The following is a 12,206-nucleotide window of genomic DNA, read 5'->3' on the forward strand; positions in this document are numbered from 1 at the left end:
TTAGATTTTGTTCCTCTCCACTATTGGTTTTCTACTTGTGGCCATTATTTAAGGCACCAGAATCTTTCACTTGGCTAATGGTCTCTAGATAGTAGCACAAACCAATATATATATTTTTTTTTTGTGTGTGTGTGTATATATTTTGAGTGCCAATACTTTTTTTCAGACCTTGATTTCAATGTGAGATTTCTTTTGTCATCCAGCAGCTATTCACCCATCATGGCACGAGACTTGAGAGTTTCCATGGATCAGGACCTTGCAGTCGACATAATTCCCAGGGAACCTAAAAAGTTGCCCAAACAGGCTCGAGAAGATCCAGCCTTGTCTGTGGAAAGGTCCCATATGTTGTCAGAGCATAAAAAGCCACGGCAAAGGTACATGGAGAAGGATGGCAAGTGCAATGTTCACCATGGCAATGTCAAAGAGACCTACCGATACTTCAGTGACCTCTTCACCACTCTAGTGGACCTCAAATGGCACTTTAGCCTGTTCATCTTTACTCTGGCATATACTGTCACATGGCTATTTTTTGGACTTATTTGGTGGTTTATTGCTTATATCCGAGGAGATCTTGAACATATAGGTGACAAAAGTTGGGTCCCTTGTGTGGAGAATCTCCATGGATTTGTGTCTGCATTTCTCTTTTCTATTGAAACAGAGACTACCATTGGTTATGGATACCGGGTAATAACGGAGAAGTGTCCTGAAGGAATTGTTCTGCTGTTAATTCAAGCCATACTGGGCTCAATTGTTAATGCCTTGATGGTTGGTTGCATGTTTGTTAAAATAAGCCAACCAAAGAAACGGGCCGAGACCCTCATGTTCTCAAATAATGCAGTCATTTCTCTCAGGGATGGAAAACTGTGTCTGATGTTTCGTGTTGGAGACCTCCGAAGTTCCCATATTGTAGAAGCCTCAATCAGAGCCAAACTCATCAAATCTAAGCAAACAAAAGAAGGAGAATTCATCCCTCTAAATCAAACAGATATCAATGTTGGGTTTGACACTGGGGATGACCGCCTATTCCTTGTCTCTCCTTTGATCATTTCACATGAAATCAATGAGAAGAGTCCATTTTGGGAAATGTCTCGCTCTCAGTTGGAAACAGAAGACTTTGAAATTGTTGTCATTTTAGAAGGAATGGTGGAAGCTACAGGTAAGTCTTTTCTTCGACTCTGGTTGTATATGCTGTAGTGCACACACATTTTAAGAAAGGAAGAATTGTAGACTTCTTTTTTGTCAGGAGCCCTCACCCCTGAACCTGTGCAAGAGTGGTGAATGACACTGTACACTGCACTATATACGGAGAGGCGGTGTACAGAAACCCTCACTCCTATATAATAAACGGAGTAGGATTTTAATAGTTTACATAAAGTCAATAGTGCGGATGAAGGGAACAAACACTGTAATATACTTCACTAAAGAAGAGTGCCTGTGTCTTTAAGGACTTACTACACAGTTTACAGTGGGCTTTATGGAGGGGATTGGAGAAAATGAGAAGGAAAGTGACAGGTAATGGGGTCTTCTACAGTATTAAATGAATCTCTCAGGAGAAGGTTGGAATATAATTCTTGATAATCTAGCTGTATTGTGAAAGAAAACGTGTTGCTACACATTGCTAATGTGTCTCTGTTTGAGGCGCTCTCCTTTCCCTCCCCCTCCTCTCCCCATAGAGTTCTTTTTTTAAACTGTAATGTTTATTGAAAAAACTTTTTAAATTTACAAAACATCAAAGAAACCAGGGACAAACAGAGAGAAGGAATGGGAACATATGGCAAAAAGTAACCAGGAAAATATCACTTAATCATCCCTGTAATGAATACAAAGCACAGATAACAAAACTAAGAAAGTGAGGGGGGGTGGGGGTGTCAGAGACCATTTAATGTACAGTATGTGCCCCAGGGTGCCCATATAACTTGGAAAGCCTCAACGGTATGATTGAGTGAGGCTCTCAAATTCTCCAGGCTGCGCACATCTTTCACCCGGGCAATAAGGTCCGGGTAGGAAGGAGGGGAGACTTTCTTCCAATGGAGGGCAATAAGCGTCTTAGCTGCGGGGCATAGATAAAGGAACAATTTGGAAGACTGTGTTTGCTAAGATGTGCAGGCGGGAGGTTCAGGACATATAAGAGGGGATCGAGCGGGACTTCACAGTTAAACAAAGCGCCCGTAAGGGACTTAACCTCCAACCATAAGGGGCAAATCCCCGAGCATTCCCAGAAAATGTGATACAAGGTGCCCACCTCTGACCCACATCGCCAACAGTGAGGGGAAATACTTGGGTTAACAGAATGAAGTAAGGCAGGGGTATGATACCAATGCATTAACAACTGGTATTGGGTCTCACGGAACGTAATAGAGCTGGAGGACTTGGCAGCACGAAACCAGATAATTTGCCATTGGGAGGGTGAGATCTGCCCATGCAATGCCCTAGACCACTTCTCCATATATTTATGAGATACTGAGCTCCGCTCCCCAGAAGATGTGAGGATGCAATAAATAACAGAAATAAGGCCAGCTGTGGAGGTACCAGCACGACAGAGTCTTTGAAATGATGTCGGCCGTGATACCTTCAAGGAGCTAAAGTGGGTATGAGTAAAATTAACAATCTGACGATAGTGTAGCCATTCAGAAGTGGGTAAGTGCAAGTAAGTTACAAAATAGGCCTGATCTCCAAGGACAACGGGTTGATGAGGTCAGCGATACGGAAAAGACCCATTTTGCTCCAGGGTTTTACCATAGCCGAAGTGAGTCCCTCCTCATAGAGTTCTATTGTACAGATCTCACAGTGACAAAGAGGCAAATAAATGACAAAACGAGCACTTTGTAAATTGTAACTAAACTTAATTTCTTTAATAAATTCTGATTCAGGTCAAGAAAAACCTTTTCTATATAAAGTTGATTACAAACTACCCATTTTATTCTATATAGATGCACTCCTTATGATCACTGTGGGGGGTCCCCCATCACCAATCCTCTTGTGTACATCACTACGGGGTCCCTAGCCTAAGGCAAGAGTTAGTCAGGAGACTACTGAGAGTGCCACAAGATAAAAATTGCCCAGCATAAGGCCTACATAGCAGGCTAGTACTGAAAAACATGTCAGTGCACTTTAGGAGTTTGCAAATTGGAGGCTATAGGGAGGTTTGGAAATGGGAGGTAATACTTATATATTATCAGCTGCTGGAATAAAAATACTGTTGGTAGATCCCAGTCCAGTACTACCCGTAGAGGTTCATCTACCTGTATTTGCAACAAAAAGTTATAGAAGTCCTCAGTAAAAATTAAAAACCAGGACTGTTGAGAAAGAATGGTATATAATATATCTTCAGTTGTTTAGAGTAAAGATCTGTTCACATAAGATTCACAGCATGCAGATGAAGAATATTTAGTTTTGTTTTTTTTTATAAAACCAAAAAAAAAAAAATTCTTTTGGATCTATGTCAGCCATTTGGTGTTACATTCTACATTATTGGGTATTTAGATGCAACCTCTGAAACTTATTCAACACGACACACGTTGTACTGTCTTTTCCCCATAGAAATTGGTGGAAACCGTGGGGCAACATGGTGGCTCAGTGGTTAGCACAGCAGCCTTGCAGCACTGGAGTCCTGAGTTCAAATCCTGCCAGGAACAACATCTGCAAGGAATTTGTATGTTCTCCCCATGTTTGCATGGATTTCCTCCCATACTGATACAAAGACATACTGATAGGGAAAAAATGTACATTGTGAGCCCTATATGGGGCTCGCAATCTACAAAACAAAAATTGATGGACACCTTACGGTATTTGGCAGTATATTATCACTATGCACCGGATTTATAGGCGTAATGCAATGTAAACAGAGCCTATGGCCTATATACCGTATGAACACTTCACATGTAGGATGTTATATCATGTATAAACAAGTATATAATTGTTTATATAATGGACTGGAACTACGGCATGTTTGTAGATAAACATAGTGGCGATCACATTGTACTACCTGGTTCTAAACTGAGAACATGCACAAAAAAAAAAACTCTCCTCCTTTCCTCTAATCATAGTTTATCTCTTATTACAACTGAAACTGCATAAATATGCTGACATTTTTTATATAAATAACCATTTGTATTTCCAAGGAGCTCAGTTAAGTTTCTCTTCCTCGTCCTTTTCACAGGCTGCAAGACAACTTGATAAAGCAGGAGCCTGCCTGCTGTACTCTGTATGCAGGGGGGATGAACAAAAAAAATAAATGAGATTGAAATAAGATGAAGCCAATAAGCAGGAGATTAAGGACCCATTCACACATCAGAAATTGAAAAGTAATTTGAGGAAATCTTTCACCTCCAATTCCTCTCCATTTTCTGGCCCTTTGAATTCTGTAATCCAGGGCTGAGCTTTGGGTTTCCTTGCTGATTGGCCCCAGATAAAAGGGCCCACATTTACTAAGGGGTTTGCACCTAAAAATTATCCAAAAATGTGCCTCAGTTTTCTGTATTTGTGGCACACTGTGGAGCATCTCTGCCTCTGTGCCCCGCTCACCACTTATTTTTTTTATTAAGTTGGCGGAGTGGGGCATGTGCCTGGGTAGGTGGATACCAGGTGAATCTAGAATTGCTTAAATGCCAGAGCCTCCTAGTAACTCTAGTGAGTTGTACAACTGGTGGGGAATCCATTTCAGACTGGTGTAAGAATCACCAGTTTTAATTCCTCCAATACGATTAGTGCGTTTAAGGCTTGTGCCCTGGATTCTGTGAGTGATTCTGCCTCAGAATTCATGTTGAGGACAAGCGGGATGCTTATTTTTTGGTGTCTTCAGGCAGATTCTGGATAGAATTTGTAGCAAAAGATAATGTAACTGTACATATTCTCTGCAGGATTTCTACAATATTGTAGGGGAAGATAGGACCAAGAGTCATAGTCACTGAAGGCAACAGTGGATGTAGAAATGAATCAGCGCTTACCACAGTAGCAATCCGGAAAAAGGTTTCTTTATAAGAGATCAAGTCAATAAAATAGCCATCTCTTACACTTGAGAAAGGAGTTTATCAACTCCAAAATGCAATGTGTTTTATTGGATTAATCTCTTCAATAAAGAAACCTTTTTACGAATTACTGTAGTGGTAAGCACTGATCTATTTCTAACTCCACTGTTGCCTTTGGTGACTCTGATTCTTGGTCCTATCCACCTGTACTGAGACGTCTTCAGTTCACTTTATCTTAAATGTCTTCTATGGGTGCTGTGACCTGTTCACATTGCCAAAACGTGAGCAGCCAATTGGCATTTATTCTCCTATCTCGGTTATCATAAACGGTAATACATAAGGCATTGCTCGGTGCTTTCTCTCTGTTTATTCTACTTGGCATTCTACAACATTGTTTCAGAAACATGTAGGAATGCTGCGGCCAGACCAACGCTGGTCACATGATCATCTCTTGCTTGCATATAGTGTTTATTTCTAGGTTTAGTGTTCTTAAAATGTGCCATTTTTCTATGGCAGGTGCCTAAAATACTCTGCTCTTGTATTTCCTATGAGAAACCCCTGAAGCCTTTATGTTGCTATTACTATCTTCACTACTCTGATTCCTCTCATCTTGTATCTCTGATTTGACAGAACAGTCCTGCTATTACTTGGAGAAGGCTCCCCAGTCATTAGCTGCCAGTCCTGCTGAATACTGTGGATTCTAGAGATATCTTTATTGTGGATCAGTCTTCTCTGTTGTTGCTGTGTAACACGCATTGGATTTAACCCCATCCATGAATCTGCAACTGAGTGGCAGCAACTACTTGTTTTGCTTGATCCTTCTGACAATTCCTAGCTATGAGCTGGGGTGTAACTAGCAAAGATTGGGGGCCCCCAGCAAACCTTTTATTTTTGGGGGCATAGTGCCCCCTTTCCTGGCCTCCATACAGTATAAGGGGGGGGGGGGGAGATGTATGTATTATTCCCCCTATACAGCCTCTCCACACAGTATTATGCCCCTAGTGGACTAGCCAAGAACTGATCAGAGGCCCGGGGGTGGGGGGCAATGTCGATACGGATGCTATGTGGGCTAAACTGGCATCACAACACATAATGGTCCTGTTCTGGGCCATGTGACCTCTAGGACGTCACTAAAGAGGTCTGAAGATTGAAGGGAGTCAAGCTAGAGAGGTGATTAACATTGGTTTTTATGTTTTCTCACCTCCTCTGGGCCTCTGATCATTATAGTCCAGGGTCTGAAAAGATCCCGAAGTATAATAATAGCTGTATTTGTTGGGGTTCTTCCAACAAATGCTCTTGCTGCCAACCTGCGGCTTCACCTACCAATCCCCACTCCTGCTCACAGCAGCATCTACTTCTGCTTCTGCCCTCCAGGGGACCCCAGTGACATGATATGAGACACAGAAGGGGAAGCCAGCAGGACCTCAAAAATGGAGAGTCAAAATTTAGGTTAGGTTACTTTGGTTGAGGATCTGAATCGTTACAGAAATATGTCAGACTTTTTTTTTACTTAAAAAAAACGTTTTTGGCTTTTCAGTCAAAGTCCAAAAAATGTTCAGGATGTTGGCTAGAATTGGACATTTGCTAGTCACATTTTGAGTGTAGGGACTTTCTTCACACAAAGATCCTTACACACCATTACAGAGGCGTACCTAGGGATTCTGCAAAGCAATGGCAAAGTTGTCCAAGTGGGTCCCCAGCTAAGATATACCAATATCATCTCTATATGGTGACCATATAGTGGTAGATAGCGCCTCTGCAGGCCATTTACGAGAGTAAGTACAAGAAACTTTGTGACGGGTGATGTCTCTGCTGATGATGATTGTTCATATTTTTTATCTGGACAGCCATTACTACTTTTTACAGCATTTGACTTTTCTCTGAAAAGCTGAGGAACCAAAGAGATCTGCGTTGCTATCTTTACAGGCACCAGACGCACGTTTTCCCCACTTACTTAGTCTCACTCCTGCTGCTGCCCATAATTCATTCTGGGGAGGTTATATAATATATCATAATACTCCCGAGCGCATAGTTATTAATAAGGGGCACTATTTAAGGGGGTACATAGGGACATTTATTAAATTATTACCCCATATGTTTCCTAATTAAAGGGGTTTTACAGATTATCAATCAAAAATAAAATCAGTGGGGTTCCAACACTCAGGAGTCCATCCTGATGATCATCTCTTTGATATGACCATGACACACGCGTGTGTGTGTGTGTGTGTGTGTGTGTGTGTGTGTGCCACCTTCATTAAATTGCTCCCTTATATTATACCCTTGATGCTCCTGAAATAAATACTGCCCCCAATGACACCTTGTACAACTGATGACACTTATTTAAATGACCATTCACCCTTGTGCTCATAATGTCGCCTTATATAAATGATTCCCCTCCCCACATCATAATGCACCTTAACAACCCCTTATACTACTAAAAAGCCCATAACTGGACTAACAAACCAAAAAACTAAGTGTCCTCCTCCCCTGCTTGTGTTCCCCTGAGGGCCGCAGCCGCCTCTTCATCCTCATTTGTGTTGTATCTTATTATTTTTGTGTTCTTTTCTGTTTGCTACTGAATCAGTAGGCTTCTTACTCTGTTATCAGTTTGTCTATCTGTTGATAGATGTCTTGTCTGTAATGGTGTAAATCCCATTAACATCATTAGTATTTCCTAATCCAATTATGTTAATAAGTTTTATGATCCGTGAAATCGTCACTTTGTGATTTTTAGTTCTGCTGTTTTCACATTAACCGCTGCATGAATGAGTAACACTTTGTTTATGGTGCTACAGAATGTGTCATTTCATGGCTGGAAATCTGTCCCGCTTGTCACTTCCTAAATATTTCTGGTGAAAAGGCCTGACAGGCACAAATTAAAAAAGAAAACTGGCATCAAGCTAATAATTACATCCCTATGCCTGGAAATTGTGGGGTATAGACCGCTGCCACCCAGAGTGAGCCCTAACTACAAATCTAACTGGCAATGATTGTTTGAGGGGTGGCCGACAGTCACATATAATCGGACATTTGATGTACAACCAGCTACCCCCTGTGATTTTTTTTTTTTTTTTTTTTTGTGGTGAGTTGTCTCTGTGCATTTATTGGACGCAAAGAATGCTCCAAACATTGTTAGCAATATGTAATACTGGTTGGCTGATGGTTTGCAGTTGGATTCATTCTCCGTTATTCTATATTGGTACTTTTCCATCATTAATATCTGTGTCACAAACATCACAGAAACAATGAGAAGGCAGAACACGTCTACAGTGATTTCCATATAACTTTGTTTGGGCACAAGAGGCTATAAATCATTATTTGACCCCTGTGACTCTTGGGTTAGCTCTAAAACCAACTTTATTCCCTGTTTCAAGGGACATTAAACAGGGCAATAAATAACACAGGCTGCTCAGTAGCACAGAAGCGGTAGCTTGAACGATTAACCCTTAGTTTACAGGCAGAAAACTTTGCGACTCTTACAGGTGGTTGAGGTGGAGATAATTTGATGCAGAATCTGCCTTGATTTCCGCTCCAAATTCTGCCTGAAATCTGCCTCCCATGCATTTCAAAGGGAGGCAAGTTCAGATTTTTTTTATTTATTTATTTTTTGCCACCTAGCAGAAAAAAAAATCAACATCCTGTTCATTCTTCAGACAGATTCTGTCTGAAACTCTCATTGGAAAGAATGGGAAGCAGATTTTGGAGCAGTTTTTTGAAGCAGATTTTTAGAATTGACATCAAAATTGGGTTCCAAAATCTGCTTCAAATTCTGAAAGAGAATTTTTCTGCCTAACAAATTTGGCATCAAATTCCTCCATGCGAACCACCCCTTATTGTTAATCTGTCGCTCTTTGTGAACCATAGATGACATCCATATAGCAATTTTTGTGTTCTCACGTTAATGAATTTTATTTAATGATCCTTGTAGGAATGACTTGCCAAGCACGCTGCTCCTATGTGACTACAGAGGTATTATGGGGACATCGGTTCACCCCAGTCCTTACTCTGGAGAAAGGATTTTATGAAGTGGATTATACAACCTTTCACGACACCTATGAGGCCCCCACTCCCACCTGTAGTGCCAAAGAGCTGGAGCAATTACAGAGAGGGGATCGTCTATTCCATCAACTCTACACACCAGAGAGGAATGAGGGAACACAGAATGGAGCCCCCAGGTCAGAGAATAACAGCATTGGGACACAGCCAGATTAAGCAGAGAGAAATGACTTGTCTTGTGCTTCAACACCTTTTATGCCAATGTTGATAAAAGAAGATCCTGACCAACTCTGTCCTGACACATGGAGATTCTGGAGAAGACTTATGGGTGGAATGGGAAAGTGTATCTACAGCCAGATGATGTAGACTGCAGAGTTGTGGGCCATACCTGTTCCGGAGTCATAAAAAACAGGTTACAACCAGCAGGCCTCCTGTAGCCGGCCCAACTTTTATCATGTAGGCGCGTTACGACTTCTGGAGACTACTTACTTTTCAGCAAGAGGAATAAACTGTTTTCTATTTCACTCATGAGCACTGAGGAATCCATTATTCTGATCCAGATATTTAGCACTGTGCATGAATAGTGGGATGTGTATATTGGGGTAACGTTTCACTACTCTTGTGAACCTTAAAAGAGAAAAAATAAAGACATCAATTATAAATGGTGTCCTGTGCATTGCTAGTGGATTGTTTATTGTGGTTGTGTCGAGAAAGCAGAGATCAGTCAATATTCCAAGTTATGGTGTTGTATATCATTGCAACGTTACATTTATTGGCTGCATTATTTTGTTTTTCTTTACAACTAAGGGCCTATGCTCATCTGCTCCAAGGTGCTGCAGGCTGTATGACCATAAGAGATCATATTTCCATTAAAATAAGGAAAACTAATGTTAACTCCCAGTTAGGAAAGCTGATGGCTAAAACAGTTACTATATGGACTACGGGCTCCCTCTAATATTACAGGTGGTGTAATTGCCCCATAAAAAGGCGCAGTCTCCATAACCAAGCATAATCCTTAATGGGTAACAACCATCAAGATGTATCAAACAAAGCAAGAGGACCAACAATAGTGTAAAATACCCAGCAGAAACCTCCAGTCCAGCAGGGGGCCCCAATGTTTGTGACCTGTCTCAGACATTGAATACCTTTACCAGCGTTGGACATGGCACTGAGAATCTGAGAATCGCCTCATGTCGCTAGTAGTTATTAGCCATTTAATTTATTAACTCTAAGATCTCTTTCTGCAATCCTAAAAGGTGTTTTTAGGTGACAGAGCCACTTACTTACTGGCCAGGTTGCACAAGTGGTAAGACACTAGATGCCAAGGGGCCCATATATTATTCTTTCACAGAGCATTCTGCTGTCTTTTTCCAGCACCGAGTTATGGCCTCAGCATTTTACACAATTTAACCTCTTAAACAGACATTAAACATTCACAAAGGCTTTGAAATATTAAAGCAAGCGGACGTCCGCCAAATCCTTGTATCTGCTGTGTACTGTGTGGGTTTTAGTTAGATTTTGTGATGGTTACAATCCAGTTTGCAAGTATTATCCTGTACTCTGGATTCATCCACATTTGTATGTAGCCGGCTGAGAGTGATGGGGGCTGTAGAGCGGTCTGCTATTCAGTATAATGGTCCTACTTGATATTGAGAGCTGCATGTCTGCACAATAGGAAATGTTCTGCTGAATACAATCCCGTTGAGAAGCTGATTAATTTTCTGTAAACCAACACTTTTCCTCACCTTTTGTGTTCAGTTTATCAACATGAAACAATGGACTCCCTTTTTCTCATGATTGTGTTGCCCACCTCTGCATTTGCATTCAATGCCAATGACTGTCCATGAATGAATGTCCATAAGACCTATTGTGTTAATAGGAACACTTAAAGCAAGGGAACAGTGGTGGCTTCATTACTACTGAATACACTGATAAGTAAAACACACTGCTTATTGTCTTCCCCCTGAGATACTGCTGTGACATAACAGCACTTACATGGTTGTATAATATGGTATTATAGAAATGGTTAGATGCCCTATATTGTATTAACAAAGCCGCTTGTCCTTCAGTTTGTCAGAGAGAACTTGGTGTCATTTCTTCTATTCACTGCTCATCATTATTTAAAGTCAATTGAGTTTATTTAGAGATTGCTGAAAAATCCTAAATGCACTTGGTGAGACCAGTTTGGAAAAAGCCAAATCCATTAATCCCCATTTGCAGTTTTCTCGATACATGTGATCATGTTAGGAAAAGTGGACAAGGCTTAAGAGTCACAAGCACAACTTACCCCTTGTTCACATCTGCATTTGGTAATCCGTCGCAAATTCTGCTGTTTTTTTGTTTTGTTTTGTTGGGTTTTTTAGCCAGTTTCCATGACGTGGGGAATTAGCCTGAAACAGTATCAGGTCAGTTTTTCTAAACTTTCCCATGTGCCCAATAAATATTACCCCTCGTTCACATCTGCGTTTGGTAATCCGTTCGGGGAGTCCACATGGGTACAAACGGACTACCGAATGCATTTTGCAAGCGGTGTGCAATGAAAGCACACGGATCCCCATAGACAATAATGGGGTCCGTGTGCTTGCTGACAGATCTCCACAGAGAACATGCAGACAGGAAAGTACTTCACAATCTACTTTCCTGTCCACATGATTTGTGCGGACAGTGCGCGGTGGTAGAAGGGGGTGACATCCAACCCTCACACAGATCAGCTATTTGGGATTGCTCTTGGGCCCAGTACACAGCCATTCACTTCCCTCTGTAGAATGTCTTGAACATCTGTTCGGTGCGGGACAAGTTATCAAACCCCACAGAGCTTCACAATGGGCTGTAAAGAAAAAAAAAATCGACACCCCTTTTCGACTATGAAAGTAAATTCAACAAATAAGGCTTCGTTCGTTTCCTTCACAGACAAAATAGCTGAGCAGCACTCTCTGATGGACTCCTTATAGTCATACAATGGATCTGGTGCTCACTTTAGAAGATGTGAATGAAGCTAATGTTACGCTGCATCTGCAGTATACATGTACTATATGAACGATGAAGAATCTGCTGTAGCCGAGGTCCCACCAACAGACCTCCCGCACCTCTCCCTCTCTTTTGGAAAGTGGTCAGTGTGGTATAAAAAACGCAATTGTGAAAGCTTTTGATGCAAGCGCTGTCAAAAGTCGAAAACTTAAGGTTTGTGATTTTTAAATTCCACAAAAGTATAGTAGTGGCGTAGAGGATCGGTAAAAATGCCCC

The 12,206-nt window shown here is 41.3% G+C and overlaps 1 protein-coding gene across 1 annotated transcript; it reads left to right on the top strand.

Moving 5' to 3' along the window:
* The first annotated feature begins 210 nt into the window (after positions 1-210).
* KCNJ5 (potassium inwardly rectifying channel subfamily J member 5) lies at positions 211-9,256 on the top strand. Its single transcript, XM_075278561.1, has 2 exons — positions 211-1,156; positions 8,896-9,256. Exons 1-2 carry the CDS (start codon positions 220-222, stop codon positions 9,177-9,179), a joined length of 1,221 nt encoding a protein of 406 aa, XP_075134662.1. The 5' UTR covers positions 211-219; the 3' UTR covers positions 9,180-9,256.
* Positions 9,257-12,206: the final 2,950 nt, after the last annotated feature.

Source organism: Leptodactylus fuscus, chromosome 6 (assembly GCF_031893055.1).
Source record: "Leptodactylus fuscus isolate aLepFus1 chromosome 6, aLepFus1.hap2, whole genome shotgun sequence".
In the NCBI taxonomy this organism is placed as follows: Eukaryota; Metazoa; Chordata; class Amphibia; order Anura; family Leptodactylidae; genus Leptodactylus; species Leptodactylus fuscus.

Excerpts from the sequence above, each read along its gene's own strand:
- KCNJ5 (XM_075278561.1), top strand. The coding sequence starts at position 220 with ATGGCACGAGACTTGAGAGTTTCCATGGATCAGGACCTTGCAGTCGAC. Across the intron at positions 1,157-8,895 it reads AGGAATGGTGGAAGCTACAG|GAATGACTTGCCAAGCACGC; the intron begins GTAAGTCTTTTC and ends TGATCCTTGTAG.